We start from the raw sequence: 20,044 nt of genomic DNA on the forward strand, positions 1-20,044 counted from the left end.
TCTGAACAAAGAAAGGGCCCAGATTTAAAGCTTTGTTGTATCCTTCTCTTTGAGCAAATAGTTTGGCCAACAACACACTGACTAGGAGATTCCTCTATGAATAGATACAAGTATTGTGCATTTGGCATCTCTCTCTCTTTTCTTAAGATTTTATTTATTTATGAGAGACACAGAAAGAGAGAGAGAGGGGCAGAGACACAGACAGAGAGAGAAGCAGGCTCCATGCAGGAAGCCTGGTGTGGGACTCGATCCTGGGACTCCCGGGATCATGCCCTGAGCCAAAGGCAGATGCTCAACCGCCGAGCCACCCAGGCATCCCAAGGAAAAATATATAATAGAATTCAGTCCCCATTAGGGATCTAGGTCACCAAAAAAACTTTCAGGGGAAATCCCGCCATTTAAGGGCGTTAAGCACATTATAACTATGGCAACAGCCTTCTTCCTGCCTCAAGGTAATGGTCCTAGTCAGGTTTTGGATCCTCTTGTCCTCTCTAAGCCACACGTGGAGGGCTGTGTTTCATCCCTCATTCTCATTAGATGTCTCATTAATAAAACTCTCCAAACTCCTATTTTCCTCCAAACTTTAAAAATCACCAAGCGAAACTGTGGCAGCACCTGACACAGGGCTCCTGCAGAGCCTGAGGTCACCCTCTGGATGAGGCCAGGCTGAAGCCTGGGGTGCTGCTGTGTGTGGGTCTGGGTTAGGCAAGAGGGTGCCTGGAGCAGCGGGAAACCCGGACAGACAATGTTTCCTGACAGAGCCATGAGGCCTGGCTACATTTGGACACGTGTGTAGGATTTTGGCTACTCAGGGAGACTTCCCCTAATTTTTAGCTTTATTCTTTTTATTCTGGATGTGGCCTCCTTCTGTGAAATTTACCTGTACTTCAAGGACCATGCTACTTGAACCCAGAACCAATTTGGTTTTCATTCCCTCCAAGTTCAAGAGTTTTGAGGACCCAGAGAGCCCACAGAAGCCCCGCCCATTTCTCTCTGGCTATCCCCAGCTGTCCAGGAAGGCCAAGATGCATGACCTGAGGCCTCATGTCTGGGCCTTGCTAGGGTATCTGGGTCCAGTGCAACCTTGGTGCTGCAGCTTAGGGGCTTCTGAGAAGCAAGATGGAGAATAAACAGAGGGGCTCCTGTGTCTATGACCAAGGGCATATCAGGACAGTCGCTGGTACCCCAGGGAATACTCTACCACTGTCTGCCAAGCTCACTGGGACGCTGGTGCCAGGACTCTGTGCCGTGCTCTTGATGTCCAGACTAGACTGCCCCGAGCTCTGCCAAAACCAGCCACACAATACAGAAATTCCTTTGAATTTACAAGGCACTGTTGTAAGCCCCTTCTGGGTATTATCTTTATCCTAAGCAAATACATGAGTGTTGAGGATCATTTTCTCCTTCCTTTGTTCAGGGCTGGATAATTCTTTGTAGGGACCGTTTTGTACAGAGTAGAATATTTAGCAGCATCCCTGGCCTCTATCTGCTAGATACCAATAGTATCCCTCAGTCGTGAGAATCAAGAATGCCTCCAGACATTACCAAGTGCCACAAGGGCAAAATCAGCCCAGTTGAGAACCAATGCTTTAGGGACCCAATGCCCGTGTTTGTGGCTTCTCTGAGCACAAGCCCCGGCACAGGGACAAAGGAAGAGTGGTGATGTCTGGCTTGCCGCATCCTGGAAAGCACAGGTGCTCTGGATCGAAAGCCCTCTGGTGCTCTCAGTTTTGTCTTGGTCCTTCAGGGTCTTCTGGTGGTACCTTCCCAGATACCCCCCAGAAGGAAGCGACCACAAGCCTGCTTTTTCTCTGAGATAATTCCTAAGAAAAGTAGGCCCGCTTAGCCAGTGCCCAGAAAAAAAAAAAAAAAAAAAAGCTGTCAATATTCTCATATTCATCTTTTGAGAACGTGCATTATTGCTTTGGCAAGGTTCTCAAGGAAATTCAATGATGTTGACATGTTTACATTTAATGCCATCGTTCAGAATTCCCTACTGTTTAAGCAATACTCTCAACATTCACTGCTTGTGTTAACTCAGTGTGAATATTAAGAGGTGGCCCACATGGCTATCCCACTCCTTGTAGCCACTGGCAAGTTGATACATCATATGTATATATGAAAATAGCTCTTGTCCCCGATTTAGCACAAACTACAAACCTTTCTTCCCTGTGTATCTTTTCAAATAAAACAATTTCTCTGCTTCTAAAAACTTTCACTGTTAACTTGAAAACATACCATAAACTAGTCATATTTTTAGTATCACAGGACTGTTAGCAATTTTATTTTGGTCTGCATGTGTTCTGAAGAAAACTAGAAATCAAACATTTAATGCGGGATAAATACCACCAGTACTGAATCTGTTCATGACTCTATGAAGGCTTTGTTTCAATCCTCATGACTGATTTCTCTCATGTAATTTCAGGAAAATGTAATGTCAGATCCTTATAATAGTAGCTAGAGAACATTAAATCCAGACTTACTACTTAGGTGCGTGTATCTCGTTAGAGAATGGTGATTTAAATGGTTTTTTTATTTTTTTAAAAGATTTTACTTATTCATGAGACACACACAGAGAGGCAGACACAGGCAGAGAGAGAAGCAGGCTCCATGCTGGGAGTGGGACTCGACCCCGAGACTCCAGGACCACGCCTTGGGCCAAAGGCAGGCGCTAAACCGCTGAACCATTCAGGGATCCCCGATTTAAATGGTTTTAAAATGGGGCAAATATTACCAAAAAGGTGAAAAAGAACAAACTGACAGCAACTTACAATTAATAGCATTACACTCTCAAATATAGCTAAACAAAAAGTATTCCCATGAACTGAATAAGCCAATAAATCTCGAAAGCAGAGTTGGCTAGTATCTTAAAAGTGTACTCTAAGGGGCGCCTGGGTGGCTCAGTCGGTTGAACATCTGACTTTGGATATCAGCTTGGGTCATGACCGGGGGGTACCTGGATCAGGCCCTGCGTCCAGCTCTTGTCCCACCAGCTCCTCTCCCACCCTCCCTCTCATGCTAGCATGCTTGCTTGCTCTCTAAATAAATCTTTTAAAAGTGTACTATAAAATCGTAGTTTCTGAAGGCTCACTTTAAATAGGGAGATGTTATTGCGGTGCATTGGAAGGTTAAATACCCTTTTAGGATTACTTAATTCAGATGCATTTGACTTCTGCCACATTTTTATTGCAGCACAAGCTCTACATTTTCTGAAGTCACTAAATTTCTTGTTACAGTACAGGAAAAAGGTAAAGGGGGATGACCTTCAAATTCAGTCCTAAACAGCAACATGTTTGAGAGGCAATCATAAAACCAAACAAGGACATGGATAGAGCAGTGGATCACCAGAAAGCAAAGTAGAGAAGCTGCAGGCATAGCAGTAAAAAGGTCTTACTGACACATACCATGCTAATAAGCTCCTGCCTTTATGACAAACAAAAAAACCCAAACAACTTTGTTCACATTGAAATGACATATATACTTTTGAAGGTAACAAAGTCACCATGGAGATACATTTTTTTTTCAAAAGGTAATTTCATTTTTTTCACACATTTGACCGTTTCACTGATAAACTAAAAGAGTATCACTTTTTAAAAAATACTTGGCTGTTTCTTTTTTGTAGCATTCTGTCCCATAATATTAACTTGCTCCACAGTCAAGTACCAAAAGTTAGTGGCAGGGCCTTGGCAATGAGTTTCTGCTATGCCAGCCTTCACTATTTTGACTTTGTGGATCTAGAACAAAGTTACAAATGTGTGCATTTTATGATTAGTGAGGTGATACAAAATTTAGAGATTCTTTCCTGAAGTTTGTTGAAAGAAATGAACGAATATTGGTACTCTTCCAGTTCAAGTGTTACAATGCTTGAATTTATTCACATCTTTCCGGCATTTGCTCCTTCAAAGACACACGTTTTTAAATGTAGTGCCACGTTTGTTCGTTTGAGAACACTGACAACCTGGGAATCCCCTTCATCTTTAGCCTGCCTCTCCTGATATGTAAGCTGACACATCAGGGTGTCTGCTCATCAATACTATTGACACAACTGTGAACCCTTTGAATCAAAACACTGCAAAGGAAGCGTTACTTGACTAACTTCTTGGCCATAAGAACTAGCTAACATCTTGTTGAAGAAACTAGATGAAAATCTGTCATTTAACACAGTTTTTGGATGTTGGGAGTATGAAGCCAGAAAACCGACATGCTCTTTCCAAGTGCCGAATCTGATCAGCGACACTTTAATGTACTATTGATGGGAACACGTACATCTATTGTGAAATGCAAGGAAAATAAAACCACATAAATACTTGAGACTTCAAGTCTTTGTCCCTAAATGCCCAAAGGTACACATTTCTCCTAAGAGCCTCCTGAGGACCGGAGTGAGAAGCACTGCTTGAAATAGAGCAGAGTATTTAAATGGTCCTTGGAGTCAATATTAGATGGCAGGTTTGGTGAGGTTTGGACTTGAGTTAAGATAAACCTTCCAAAACTGAGGCCATCAAGGATTACAGGAAAGTATCACCCTGTCAATTTGCCACTACTAATAAAACTTCAAAACTGGACTGATACGAATATATTTTCTTCTGGTCAAAATAGCCTCAAACCTTACTCAGCATCTTTCAGGTTAGTCTACAAAAATTTTCTATTTTTATTTCTCTTTTGTATCAAGAAATCAGAAACACACCGATTGGGCTTTTTGCAAATTAGTGACTGAGCAAAGAACTACTCGTATTCTAACCTTATTTTTGTTCATAAGCTAGAATTACCTTATTTACAAAGATAAAGGGGACCCCATTATAAAATGGTCACCTTTGGCAAATGCATGAATTGGGAGTAAGTTCCTTTGAAATTCTCCAAAAACTTAAAACTAAGGTGTATCAAATAAAATCAGTTCTACCAAATAAAAACTTCACATCAAAATACAAAGTTTAGTAATGGAGTGTCTTTTCATTTTCTTCTAGTAGGAAATTAGTATATTTTCATGAACAAAGGTAAAACGGTAATGAAAATAACTAGGCACAACCTCTCCTTTATCAGAAGATGATGGGTTTGTGAAAAGTCAAGGCAACAAAATAGGTCACTTTACGTCAAAGAATTCACAAAAAAAGGTAGAATTCCAACTTCTTTTTAATCACTGAACTTCAGTTTTTACGAATAATCTTAGGACAATTCAGGGAACTAAGGTTTTGGGAGGAAAAACAGTTCTTACTTGTACATGAAGAACTATGACATGCTCAACTATTCTGTAAATAACTCTATTGGCTGGATTAACATTTTCACAGAAACAAATTTTTTTTTAAAGCCAAAGATCACTGCGTTTGTATTTACAAAAAGCCATAAACAAACATGCATTTCTCCTTTATTAGGAGAACTTAAATGTTTGAACATTAAGGCAGTGACGATTCTAAAACATAATGAAATTCTAAGTTAAGGCTTTATGTTTGTTTTGAAACCCATAATCATAGGCCACTGTGACCAAAGCAAACTCTTATCTACCAGGTTGGGTTCATCTGTCCAGGATTTGTTATTCACTACCAACTATTCTTCTATGGGATAGGAATTAGTAATATTACTGATTTATTAGTTCACTCCTTAGGTTTTATTTTGAGGACTTAGCCTTCAGCAGCATAAGCATGTGCCACAGAAGGAATTTTTAAAAATAAACTTAGAAAACGTACAGACTACATCAATTTTTCCTTGACTGAAAGTTGGACAACAATCCTAAATACAGAAAACCTCCAAAGCATATTTGACTTGCTCCCATCTAAAAAACATGGATGTTCTTGATTACTGAAGTAACTGGTCTTCACCTCCTATTCTTTGAAGACTGTGATAATGCTGTCTAAACAAATAAAGCAACAAAATGCAGAATGCCATATTTTAGGTGGAATTTGTTCTATACTTGCTATCCTCAAGGCACAAATAACATCCTTGCTAGGCCAAAGTTTCTCCTTATTCAAATAATATGAGGTGGATTAAAAGATTCACTTTAGAGTAACTGTTGATTGCACTCTCGCCCTATTAAGTTTACACAAAGTACTGAAATTTAGGGGGAATGTCCTTTTCTCTTTCCCTTTTTTTTTTTTTTTAAATAAACACTTAGACAAAACTCAGATCCAGCCTACGGGAACACTCTGAGAAGCAGCTGTGGAGCACCACCCTTGCCTACAGGGGAGAGCAGTAGGGATGTTCCCCAGACACAATGCATTATGAGCTAACGGGCACAATTCCACACCCAGTGTTTCCACAGCTGGGATAATGAACAGTTACGTAGACTAGAAGGATCACTATTTACACTAAGTGCTTGCTGCTACTTCATGAAGCAGTAATTTTACAGCAACACATCCTATGAGGAAAGTACGTACACTTACGTTGGTATCAGCAATAGTTCATACAGAGGAAGAATGGCATGGACTACACGAAGACGGTCTCAAAAGCTAAAGACAGCTGTCATTTTCCTTTGTCTTCAAGTCAGAAAAAAGTGAGATGTCAAAGCAGATGAAGCTGCATGCAGCATGAGTCCCATGCCATCTAAGCATTGGTGCTTAAATCTGATGTGTGGCATCCAATTTCTTTAGATTTACTATCAGGAAACAGGGATTTCTAACAAGCACTTTCAAATATTTTAGGTGCAATTTAAGTTAAGCAAGTCACATTTCCACTGAAATGTTTTGATGATCTGAAAAATCTACCCTAGTACCTGGTAAGCTTGGCTTGGCTTCAGTTAATTGCTAGATGGGTTTTAAAGGTGTGAAATACACTTGTGTTCTTAAGATGGGAAGACTAACTGTGAAAGGGCAAACGTAGGCAACAAAGAAACAATATTTTTAGATCAACATCTTACACTTTATAATACACTCACATTTATACACAAATTTCATGTTTACAAGTACAAAAGGCAAAAGACCCTCCAAGAATAGAAGTAAATGCATCAGTAACTACATTCAATAGTGTTAACACTGTTGTCCCACTCTCCCATTTTCCCAAACCTAGAAGGAAATTGTAACAGCTGTTGCACGCACGGACATCATTTTCAGAAGTTGGAGACTGTGTGTAGTTCCGCACATGTCTGGGTTTCTACAGAGCTAAACTGAGATTCCATTGTGTTCCAGGCCAAATCGGCCAGAAGAAAGTCGTCCATTGCTGTTTGAGTTTCGTTGCTGGTGAAGAACAAGCTCCCCAGGGTTTCGAAGCCGGAATTCATGGTTTGTGTTTCTGTACTGTTCAACTGAACTTTGCTCTCTATAGTAGGTATATTTTTAGCAGCGGAGATTCCTTCAGTTTGGGTCTCTGTGTCAGATGAATCAGTACTCATGGAAAAGCTGGAGTGTTTCAGAATACTTCCCAGAGGCAGATGGGGGCTACTGTCTAAAAAGAAGTTTAAGTCTGTCTGTGTCTGTGTGTCAAACATTTCAAGGCCTAAAAAGTTAGAATTTCCCCTACAACTATAGGACTGAGCAGAGGTGTCTGCAAGGAAGAAGTCTGTTTGGGTTTCTATGTCCAGCGATTCCAAGACAGGCTCAGTGGTCATGGTGTTAAGCTCACTCTCTTCGGTTTGAGTCTGGATATTTGAGGCCGACAAGAACTCTTCAATATCAAAATCGATTGCGGGATTCTGGGTCGGGCCAGATGGAAGCTGGGGGTCAGGTCCAGTACTCGTGTCAGACAAAAGACTACGATTGTCCAGTGTCTGACTGGGCAGATTACTTGACAAGATGTTTTCCAAATCACTTAATAAATCTATAGTTTGGGTCTGATTATCTGTCATGTTCTGTGAAGGAAGCATACTGTGCTGTGCACTGAAGTTTATAATTGGTGCAGATTTCTCAAGATCTTGATTTAAAGTCTTAGGGTGGTTCTGAGGTAACAAATCATGAGTGACAGTCTCTGCTACTAAGCTGCTGCTTATAATACTGTCTGTAGAAACACCATAGGATGGATGGACGCTCTCAAAAATGTCTCCACCCATTACAGCTTGGTCCATCTGTACTCTGTCATCTGTCAGATTATGCATTCCACTGGTCTGGGTTTCTCTGGAGATCCCACCTGACTGGTAACAGGCATCTATAAATGCATCAGTCTGAGCAGCTATGGATGAGGTCACCTTAGAACTGGGCAAAAACGTTTGCGTATGAACGCTAATGGGAAGGGAGACTTGAGAACCAAATGTCAAATCTGTTTGAGAACAAGAAGATACAGAGGAATCAGGGCCAGCCCACTGTGTGGAAGGTATGAAGTGCGGTGTGGCGTAAGACAGGTCCGTCTGTACGTTGATGGAAGATATGCTGTTCTTCTGACAGGTGTTCCCTAGTTCTTGTGAAGGATCAGACAGGCTCTTACCCAAGTTCACTTGAACACCTGTACTAATTGGCTCCATGGCCACAGGACTTACAATTTTTGAAAGAGGGAGACTCTCTTTAAGACAGGCAGCCTCTGAATCTAGGCCAAGGATGAGGGTTCCTACTGACAAGGGCAGTATGTGCACAGCGCCTGGGGCAGAACCTTGATGATCAACACCCAACACCACAGGCTGAGCTGAGGAGTCGGCTGTAGGCACGAAGACAGGCACGGGAGAAAACTGCATAACAGGAAGTTTCACCAGAGCCACCTTGGGCTTGGGTAAAAGCAACTTCTGAGGGTATCTTGGAGGTGGTGTAAGAGTCTGCTTTCCGGCATTAGAGCTGCAAGAGTCTTCAAAAGACGCGACCAGCTTTATTTCTGAAGTTTCCAGTTCCTGAGTGTCTGGTTTTGTAGCTGGTTGGGTACTCAGGGACTCAGTGGTCTTACTGGACAACTTTTGGCTGTGCAGGCAGCTCTCCATTTTCCTTTTTTTACTAGGTGGATCCCTGAAAACAAGGACAGAGTAAAAAGAAAAGCAAGTTTAGGCTGCAGCGTTCTTCAACCCTGATGTTGCATCTTCAATTACTTATGCATGCTGCTCCCCACACCTACAGCAGAGGTCAGACTACCTGGTGAAGAGAGATCCATCCTTTTGTGCTCTTCTGGGCCTACTATATGGTGGGCAGAAGTTCAGGAACATGCAAGTAGGGAAGGAGGAAGCACATCTTTTTTGGGGGCAGACCTCTGAGTATTCCAGAACTCAGCTTAACTCTGCATGCACGAGGAAGCTACCAGATTACATAATGCAACTTTTACTGTTTCTTTAAGTAGGAAGCTATTACTCCAAATATAAATCTGACCTTTAAAATGAAGTAGAGTTTCATGATAAAACTTAACTCTTCAAGAACATAACATCCCTCTGATAGGAAATGCTGGAAGTTGGGATTTTCAATTGGGAAGAAATAAGGAAGAACAACTGGGTTAGGTAGATCTGGGTCCTCTGCTAGTACTGCTCACTTTTCTGAAAGTTCCCCTCTTCCATGTCACATCTATTTTCCATTATCCCTCCTTTCTTTCTCCTTGCACTAATGGCTCTCCAGAAGTTTCATCTGAAACTCTTCCCATAGCCACTGACTTCTGTACCACCATGTCTTCCCCTTTACCTGTGCTCTGCTGGGATCTCATGGCCAGTGCGGTAGATGTGGGACTGTAAAGCAGTTCTACTGGCATAGGGACAGCCACACGTGCACTGGAAGGTCTTGCCACAATCCTCTGCATGCCTTTTCAAGTCCCACTCCGTGCCGTAGGAATTGCTGCACTTACTGCATTTATGCTTCTTTTCAGCATGCATTTTCATAAAGTGCTAGGAAGAACACAGAAGGGACCAAAGTGGAAAACTGCATTTGCTCAAAACATTTCACGTACCCATGTTAACAAGGAGTTTACATGACAAACTAAAACAGTCTAAATCAAAAGGATGGAAAAGCAGGCAAACTGCAGTGTATCACATGCCCCTTCTCCCTGCCACTCCTGCTTTGTGAAAAGCAAGGATGCTGTTTTGGAAATAATTCATAGCACTCACCGTTTAGGTTTTATAAATTAGTGCTGCAGGCAGGAGAACATCTGCCATGGTTTTCTCAGGACCCCTCAAGCAAAGCCTTGGACAAGTATTATAGCTGTCAGGCTCTGTGGCCCTATGTCACCGCTTTCCTCACTCGCTAGACCCCTCCCTTCTCCTAAGGCAGCTGCTTCGGAAACTTTTCCTGACTTCTGCAGCTTCGTACTTCCTTAGGAGAAGGAACTTTTCCTTTGTGCCTTTGCTCCTCTGGCCTTGGAGGCACACAGATTCACAAAGGATCTGGAGGACACAATCCTCACTTGTTGAACCAGTCTTCTTGTCTTTCTCTCCAAATTCACTTCTGTATGTCTTCTCCCCCAAACAAGCCACGTCTCCTTCACTCGTTTTATATCTTACCCATATTTTCCCCAACAGGGAGACTCTTGGGAGGCTATTCTCACAAGCAGCTTTGAGAGTCTTCCAGTTATGTTTGGTAAGTGATTAAAATGCATGTTAGGTTTATATCACCTGTATTTCATCCTCAGAGAAGTATACTTAAGACAAGTAAAATACCTGTTTTACGAGAGAAAATTGAGAAAATGGTCTGTCAGGGCCTCTAGGGCATCCTTCAATTGGACAACAGTAGAATTTCGGTACGGTTTTCAAGTCTTTTCTTATTGTTGGATTTACTATGCCATCCTGCAAAAGAAAAAAAGAATTATTAAAACAAAACAAAACAAAAAAACTGGTTGGGAGCAGAAACAAGGAATGACTAAAGATGGGTACAAGAGATCTTTTTAAGGGAGATAAAGATGTTCTAAAATTAGATTGTAGTGCTGATGCACAACTATGTAAATCTAAATAATTATTGACTTAAAATGGGTAAATTTTATGGTGGATAAACTGTAGCTCAATAAATCTGTAAAAATTTTTCAAAACAAAAACACTCATGCTGTTTAAAAATCTTCTATCCATTCCTTTGAAACTCCTCCTTCCAAACTTAAAATCTCTGTCCTTAAAGCCAGCTTTCTCTGTAAGTGATATATTCACAGTTTCTCAGGCTCAAGATTTTGGTACTCCAGTTGTTCCCTTCCCTTTTATCCTACTCTCAATTTTCGGGAGCTCCTGAAAAAACCTTTGACTATGGTCTAGGCCTTCCTCCTAGCATTATTACTTTCTCTGATCGTTGTACCACTAAAGTAGCTGAAGCTGGTCAACACAACTTTTGATATAGTAGCTTGAATATAGGCACCATGCTATGTTTGACATTTTAATAATCATTACAGTAACCAGTACTTATATTGCTTTTATTTCTGTGTCAGGCATTTATATATATTAACTCATATAATCCTAATCATCCTTTGTTATTAAGCATGTGATTGACTTTTTGGTTGGGAGTTTAAAATAAGTGGTGACTTAATTTAAGCCTGAAGTGCTCTGTCTTGGTGCCCCTGAAGAGCCCACATACTGCAGGGGTGAGAGGCCTATGACCTCCAGTGTAATTTCCATCTGCCCTAAAGGAAGGTAGTGGTGGTGGTGAGGGGGGTGGGTGGGGGTGGACCTCTCTATAGGTCACTGGAAACATCAGGACATATATTCATGTAAGCAGGGCTCAAGGGTACAGGAGCACCTGACTCTGGGGGTCCCAAAACATACGAAGTTTGGCCACTCACCACTGACAAAATCCAAAGGCAGTGAGATAAGTGGTAGTGAAACAAGAATGGGATTTATTTCAGAGAACATCACCAAGAAGACAGTGGACTAATGTCTCAAAAATGGTCTGCAAAGTGCTTAAAATACTTCCAGGTTTATGTAAGGGTACGGTGCAAGTGGGCAGTGAAGGTCAGGTCAATCACTGTCTTGAGTTCAACCACCTGGGTCTTGCTGGTGTAAAGGCAGTCCCTGTTGCTTGAGGGACTAGTTTTGAGTCTCCATCATGGGATGCTTTGCCTCCTGGGTCTTTTGGCTGAGTGAAGAGATAAGCTGGAAAGAACATAATCGAAGGAAGTACAGACTGAGGTCAAAGTGGAGGTAGCAGAAGAAGTCCCCATTCACTCAGGCCTCAGTTGCTACTGCAGCACGTAGCAGCTATTCTGGTCATCTAGTGTTCTGATGAGAAAAGAGTCATTACTTTTCGAACACGTCCACTTCCTTTTCTACCATAAATGTTTCTGGAGAAGTGAGAAATGAAGAACCATGTGGCCAAGGTTCCTTCCCTTTGCCTTCCCAATGATCTCAAGAGGAACATGTTGATCTTGCTGAGTCTGTGTCCACTCAGAGGGGAAAAGAAGGTATTCTTGTTTTACTTTTAAACAATGTAATTTATCTTTCCATATCACATTCCATTAGTCCTCCATGTTTTCCACACTGGTCCACCCTTTTATAATCCTACTGCATTATACTGCCTAGATATTCATAACCATTTGGGGTATTCAAATGGTCTCTTAAATACCAAAAACTTATTTGTAAGGGTCACCTAATGGTGTGTTACACCTCCAATCTCCCATTATAACCCTATCTTTTTTTCTGTTCCCTTTTCATACACCACCCTGCTCAGTCTCACATTCTTCCTAATTACAATTGCACCTTCTATCAAGGCCCAATTTGTCCTACAACCTTCTGGCTCTCTTCAGGCAGAATACAATGGTGGAAAAGGCACTTGGCATTGCAAGACCTATAAACCACTTCTACCACCAACTAGTAACCTCTCTGAGCCAGTTCACTCATTTCTGAGACAGATACAATAGTTAACTCTCAGGATTATTTTGTACTGGATTATCATTAAACTGAACCCAGAACACATTCTCAGTAAACAACACTCCTTGTTCTGCTTACCACCATCCATATCTAGAGCTCTATTTCCTGTTTGAATTCAAAGATAGTAAAACTTAAGCTATTTTACATATTACCATTTTTTCTAGATTCCTGTCTCTCCAACTAAATTTAAGGGCAGAAACACTTTTGCTCTTTTGTACACCTCTTGGTATTGTCTTAATGCTTAAAGAGAGCAATTGCCTGCTAAATGCAGAGCATTTTTTGAAAGGCAGGGTAGGGTAGTGGTTTTCAACCCGAGGGTCTGTGAAAAATTACCAGACGCTTAAAAAAATATCTCTGCCTGGTTGCAACTCCAGATATTCTGATATCATTAGTTTGGGTTAGGGATTAGGGATCCATATTTGGTTTTTAAATCTCCTCAGAAGATCCCAAAGTGCAGCCTAGCTTTGGAACCTCAGGGATAGTGGTTAAACCCCTGGATTCTGGAACGTGGACTGCCATAGTTTGAATTTTCTACCTTGTCACTTTCCTGTGACCTTAAGAAGATGAACTGTCTTGGTTTCCTTATCTGAAAAGTAGGCAAAACAGGATCTACTTCAGGGCTGTTGTAGGGATTTAGTCAAAATGTATAGGGTTTAGAATAGTGTTTATCACATAATCAATCACTCAGTTATTATTGCTGAGTTATTTGCTGTGGAGAGTTTTGTGTCTTCTTTTGCTTTTTGCCAACAACTTAATGCCAATGATCTAATCTAAACCAGTGCTTTACATTAAATACTGTCCTTATGAAATTCTGACTGAAAGGCTCTTCTGTTGATACACTTGCAGCTGCTAGCTTTAATAACTGCCATGGTCTCATCACCAAACTCATCCTATTCACCAAGTCATCTAGTGTTTGTTTGTTTTTAATGAAATACTTTCAGTTAACTTCTATTTTTCCATTTAGTGTTATCAGCAAGAGAGAGCAAAATGTGGGAAGAATATCAAGGGAGACTCAGAAATCTTTCATTTACCTGACAATTAGAAAATTCCTCTTATTGATGTGCCAATGACATGGCCCCTTTCTGTTCCAGGTTGTTTGGATGTTCCACAAAACTGCCTACAGGGTCACTACAAAATTCACACTCCCTTCTAATATACAGCTCTGCTTGGCATGCCTCTTATGATCCCTTTTCAAACTCCCAATCATATTCTCATATACCTGTTCACTTCACTTTTAAAAAATTAACAAACTTTATTTTTTTAGAGATGTTTTAGGTTGATAGGAAATTGAGTAGAAAGCACAGAGAGTTCTTATGTATCTCTCCCTCCGCAAACAGGTACAGCCTGTTCCACTGTTAGCAATTATCCCCTACCAGATGGTACATTTGTTACAATCAATGAACCTACACTGGCACATCATTATCACCTAAAGTCCACAGTTCGGTTTATTCTTGCTCTTGTACATTCTTTGCTTTTGACAAATGTGTAATGATATGTATCCACTGTTACACTACCACACACTATTTTCACTGCCCTGAAAATCCTCTCTGCTACACCTATTCATATCATTCTTCCCGTTAAACCCACCCTGGCAACCACTAATCTTTCTTGCCTTTTCTGGAACGTCATATAGTTGGAATGATACAGTATGTACCCTTTTCGGATTGGCTTCTTTCATTGAGTATATACACCACACCTAAATTTCTTCCATGTCTTTCCCTGGCTTGATAGCTCATTTCTTTTTAGTGCTGAGTAATATGCCGTTTTCTGGAGGTACCGCAGTTCATCTATCCATTCACCTACTTTGAACATCATGCTTGCTTCAGAGTTTTGACAATTAAGCACTTCTCTTAACGTGGCTGCTACCACTTCCCTCACCCTTCCTTTCTCACGGTTACATCACTAGTTCAAGTCATCCTGACTCTCTGGGCTTTCATCATTAACCCCTTAACATCTCTAGAATTTCAATCTTTTTCATTCATACTTTGCCAGATTCATTTTTCTAAAGTATAGCTCTGATCATGTCATTACCTCATTCAAACATTTTTGGTGGCACCCCAAATCTACCCGAGTCCAAATTTCTCTAGCTTGAGACATTCAAGTCCCTTACTATATAGCTTTGAATTGCCTTTCTCTTCTGTTATTTACCTGTTTTACCTAATGGAACTACTTAAAATCCCCCAAACCTTTTCAAGAGGAGGAATGTATTTATACCTTCTGTTGCATTTGGGAATGTCTGGATGGAGTAAATGTTCAGTAAAAACCGGGAGCATTATAGTGAACATGTTTGAGTGGCCATCTAAGCCAAAACCGTATCATGCACCAAGATTAAACACTAAAGACTGCCATGCTGGACATCAACAGTCCCATTGTCCTGTTGTTGCCTTTATCACATGGCATGGCAACATGTTTATCAGGCATGGCAACAACCTGAGGCAGTTCACACTTTGCTTTTCTAAGGGCCAATTGATTCCTCAGCCTCCCCATCACCATCCCTCCACCCCAGTTCCGGGGCCTCCCTCCATCCCATTCTTGTCCTGAGACAATACACTCAAAGGATAGGATGGGTGAAGATGAGAATGGGGAGATAAGAAATGGGGATGGCACAATACCACATGTGAGAAAGTCATCTTTTGTTCAATATGCTCAAGAACAAAATTCACCAGACTTTTTGTGCTTTATCTTTTATGTGCGAAACTAAAAAGAGAACATAAAGGGATCCCTGGGTGGCGCAGCGGTTTAGCACCTGCCTTTGGCCCAGGGCGCGATCCTGGAGGCCCGGGATCGAATCCCATGTCGAATCCCATGTCGGGCTCCCGGTGCATGGAGCCTGCTTCTTCCCTCTGCCCGTGTCTCTGCCTCTCTCTCTGTGTGTGACTATCATCAATAAAAAAAATAAAAAATAAAAAGAAATAAAAAGAGAACATAAAAGATACTTCATGTTTTGCATTCCTTTTTGGGGTACCTGTTACTTACAAAATGTTTCAAAGCAAAAAACATTTCAAAAATGTTTATGAAACATTTTAAGTAAAAGAATTTGGAAAAAAATCTAGGAGAGAAAACAATCAAAAAACAAGATGGAAAAAAGTAAATAGAAGTAAAGAAAAGCAGGAGTACGGACACACTAAGGAGAAAAGGTAAAAGGAAAGGCTTGGAGGAATAGTGGCAAAAAATGGGGAAAAAAAGGCACCACACTCTACACTTGACTGCCTTCATAGAAAGCAACCAAAAAAATCAGTTTGCTCTGTTGTCTTCTCATTGTAAAATTTAAATTCACATGTCTTGGGATCCCTGGGTGGCGCAGCGGTTTGGCGCCTGCCTTTGGCCCAGGGCGCGATCCTGGAGACCCGGGATCGAATCCCACGTCGGGCTCCCGGTGCATGGAGCCTGCTTCTCCCTCTGCGTATGTCTCTGCCTCTCTCTCTCTCTCTCTCTCTGTGTGACTATCATAAATAAATAAAAATTAAAAAAAAAAATAAATAAATTCACATGTCTTTATACAATATGGCCTATAGAGTGACTTGGAGCCTTTCTTTTCCTTTTTTTTTTTTTTCTTTAACAAAACAAAACAAACAAAAAACTTCCTGGCAAATCATTCAAAGCAAACCCTGGACTGAACATAATACAAAAAATCCTTTAAGCCATGTTTTAAAAATATAAATGCTGCTGGGTAAGAGGTTCTTTAAGGGCCCTCCTGTTCCCTTCACTGCTTTTAAGCATGAGGAATAAAAGAATCTCTAACAACTGAAAAATGTCCATTTACTCCTACTCTTCCTTTCCCTTAATCCCCAGCTTTCATTTCCCCAGGGATTCCCCCTGTAGGCAAGGCTAGACAGGGTTATTTCCAATTTCCTTATAGGAGATGGAATATAGACATATCTCATAAGAACCCACATAAAACCAAAAGGCAGTATGTCCTTACACCTTACAATTCAATCCCCATTCTTTCCCATCATCCTTCAGAAAGGTTATTTACATTAAGAAGGGAATATTTATTTGGGGGCAGGGTAGTACCTTGTGAAGAAAGTCTAGAATAAAATAAGGACCATACAGCAACTAATGGGGAAGGAAATAAAAGATTATCATAACCTAGAAAAAATGAAAACTAGGAAAGAAACTATAATTTTGCAAGTAGTTGTAATCAAGAGAATCAGAAGGAAAAACTCCCACTGAATATTATGCAAATCTGCCAAGCAGATATACTCAGACCACCTTCAGAACAGAAAGTAGGCACACACTTGACTGGTACCGGAGTCTCTCCAAACACCTTTCAAAACTACCCAGAGCTCCCAGTTGGCTCTTGTCCCGAGGCCACCTCCTTCTAATACTTTGAAAACAAGTGTCAAGGGTAATGTTTGAACTCAAGAGCCTTCTAATCAGGATGCAGACCGAAAGCAGAGGTTCACCACACTGGGGCATCACTGTATAGGTATGTCTATTTTGTCACAGAAGTCACCTTCATTAAAGAAAATGAACTCCTTTCCTCTAATACAGCAGAGGCTCAGGGGTTTCTAGGTGCTATGGTTAAATTAAAAAGGCAGAACAAGGGGGGCATCCCTGGGTGGCTCAGCGGTTTGGCGCCTCCCTTCGGCCCAGGGCGTGATCCTGGAGTCCTGGGATGGAGTCCCGGGATGGAGTCCCAAGTCAGGCTCCCTGCATGGAGCCTGCTTCTCCCTCTGCCTGTGTCTCTGCCTCTCTCTGTCTCTCATGAATAAATAAAATCTTAGCAACAACAACAACAACAACAACAACAAAAAGGCAGAACAAGGCAGGAAAGTGAGCCCCTTGGTCAAGAAAAATACAAAACAATGATGGTTCTGGATGATTTAATTCCTGCTGAGATAGGTCTCCCTAATGACCTGCGAAGGAAAATCAGGAGAGTCCACTTTTCCCTTCAACATTTTTAGTTGAGAAAGGGATCCTGAGTGCACTCACTGTGCTGTCTTCACACAGGAGACATCTGAAAAACGGCTTAGAAGTGGGAGAATGACTTCCCACAGGTTCTAAGCAAGGGAGGATACTGCTGCTTTGAAACGTCCAGGTGAAGATTTGACTATCAAAATTTGTATTTGCCTCAAACATACTCCTCTGTGTTAAGCCTATTATACTTTATATTTTGTATATGTATTGCATATTGCATGTGTTTGTATATTTTGTATATGTATGGCTATCTTCATTATTCTTAAACTTTACATATTTTAAAAACACAATTAGAAATAAAATTCTTAATATGCTATCAAACTAGTCCTGAAGAGTGTCACAGAGTCTTGAGTGAGAGAGAGAGCGTGCTCCAGATAGCAATTCCAGAGAAAAGAACAATAAAACTCTCACAAAGTGCTTGTTAGAGTGATCTCTGGGCTAATACAGTCCTGGTCAGGGCAGCAGCTTCTCTTGTGCACAGAGATGTAAGGTGTCCTGGCTGTTCCTCATTGAGGACATGATACTAAAGGTGCGTGTTGGCGGTTGTATATGAATTGAGAGAACCAAAGGATGTACAGTTCCTACAAATACATAGTTCAATTACCTAGGTTAAAATATAAAGAAAAGGAAGGATTTCGTTAACAATATGAAACAGAAAACCCAAGACTGAAGCCCATTCCCAAAGACCACGGAAGAGTTACTGCACTTGGGTCCTGAAAGAAAGGGAAACTATTCTGAGGGAAACTGCTGGCCCACCTGCAAGGCCGTCCTCAGCACATTTCCTAACAGGGCTCCCTCTTCTTTATGGGGAAACGACGTTGCATCTGCTCAGCTGGTGCCAGATGGGGACTGCCTCTCATGGGAACACGTCAGCCCTACTAGAGACTATAACCTCACACCTCCTGCTAAATTCTTATCCGAAGCCTGATTCTTGGGCAGCCCGGGAGGCTCAGTGGTTTAGCGCCGCCTTCATCCCAGGACGTGATCCTGGGGACCCTGGATCGGGTCCCACGTCAGGCTCCCTGCATGGAGCCTGCTTCTCCCTCTGCCTGTCTCTCTCTCTCTGTCATGAATAAATAAAATCTAAAAAAAAAAAAAAAAAAAAGCCTGATTCTAAGGGAATCTCCAAGGAGGCTTTACCCGAAGGGCAGACAGAGCAGGCACCATGCCAGGGTCATTCCAACTCATTCCTGAATCAATTCAGACCGTCAAAAGCTGCGTTCACAGGCCGCTCTGCGTGGCATGCTCTGGCATTATGTCACCGCTGGCCTAGAGAGAAGTGAGTGACAGGCGGTGGAAGGAAGCCTCCTATCGTAATGACTGGGAAGTTGTAACCTAACAGGTCTAGGGTGGCCCCGACATCTGGATTCTCAGGGAGCTTCCCACACACACACACACACACACACACACGCACTAAGGGTTAAACCCCCTGCCCCACCTTACAGAGGGGGGAAGGGACGTCCGCACTATCGTCCTGCTGGCACACGGGTCCCTCTGGAAAGGCCTGCGGGAGAAATCTCCCTTAAGGCCTCATTCCTGAGCAAACCGGACCCTACCAACGCTGCGGGAGAACTTTCCGACGGGGCTTCGAGGCCAATCTGCGGCTCCTTCAGGCTGAGCCCAGAGGCCTGAGCGCGGTCCCGTGCGTGGGCCGAGGAGCAGCCAGCGGGGTACGGCCCCGCGCAGTCCGGCCGCGCAAGCAGGAGGAGGGGGACGGGCCCCGCCGCGGCCGGGAACGACCGAGGTCTCAGGGCGGGCCGCTGGGGCGCGAGGCCGGAGCCGACGGCGAGGCGAGGCGAGGCGCGGCGCGGCGCATGACACAGGGTTTTCCGGCTGCGCGTCCCTGCGCGCTAGCTCCACGCTGCCCCGCCGCGACCCCGGCCGCTTGGACGGCGGCCCGGGGCTGCACGCGCACACGCACACTCACACGCACACTCACACGCACACGCGCAATCACGGCCGCGGCGCCCCGCACGCCCGCGCCCGCGCCCCCGCCCCCGAGCGCCAGGCCCCAGGAGGCGCCGTTCGGCCGCGGGCTCACCTGCAGGCGGTGGCTCTTGACCAGGTGCATGTTGAGCGCCGGGCTGTTGGGCAGGATCTTGCCGCAGCCGCGCACCGTGCACAGGATGTTGGTCCGCACGGCCCGGGACAGCTCGCTCACCGACGGCTGGATCAGCTCCCGGGCCGGAGGCGCCGGACCCGCGGGCTGCTGCCTCGCCGCCGCGGGCCGCGGCCGGCTGCCTCTTAGCCGTCCGGGGGGCCCCCACGGGCCCGAGGCGGCGGCGGCGGCGGCGGCGGCGGCGGCGGCGGCGGCGGCGGCGGCGGCGGCGGCTCCCCTCGCGGCCGTCGGGACGGTCGGGGCGCCCGAGGCCAGAGCCGCGGACCCCGCCGCCGCCGCCTCAGAGGCCGCCATCGCTCCCGCACGGCAGAAGGGCCGAGGGAGCAGGCCCCGCCTCCCGCCGCAGCCAC

General features: G+C 43.4%; 1 protein-coding gene across 4 annotated transcripts; it reads right to left on the reverse strand.

The window, feature by feature from the left end:
* Window positions 1-5,109: 5,109 nt before the first annotated feature.
* ATMIN (ATM interactor) lies at window positions 5,110-20,003 on the reverse strand. Of its 4 annotated transcripts, none has more exons than XM_025426945.3 (4): window positions 19,617-20,003; window positions 10,472-10,597; window positions 9,504-9,703; window positions 5,110-8,846 (listed from the first exon to the last, which is right to left on the reverse strand). In XM_025426945.3, the coding sequence occupies exons 1-4, from the start codon at window positions 19,986-19,988 to the stop codon at window positions 7,034-7,036; spliced, it is 2,511 nt and encodes an 836-aa protein (XP_025282730.3). In that variant the 5' UTR covers window positions 19,989-20,003; the 3' UTR covers window positions 5,110-7,033. The 4 variants fall into 4 exon arrangements, with proteins under 4 accessions (XP_025282730.3, XP_025282732.1, XP_025282731.1 ...); XM_025426947.3 differs by lacking the exon at window positions 19,617-20,003 and adding an exon at window positions 19,014-19,184; XM_025426946.3 differs by lacking the exon at window positions 19,617-20,003 and adding an exon at window positions 18,716-18,843.
* Window positions 20,004-20,044: the final 41 nt, after the last annotated feature.

Source organism: Canis lupus, chromosome 5, assembly GCF_003254725.2.
Source record: "Canis lupus dingo isolate Sandy chromosome 5, ASM325472v2, whole genome shotgun sequence".
NCBI lineage: Eukaryota > Metazoa > Chordata > Mammalia > Carnivora > Canidae > Canis > Canis lupus.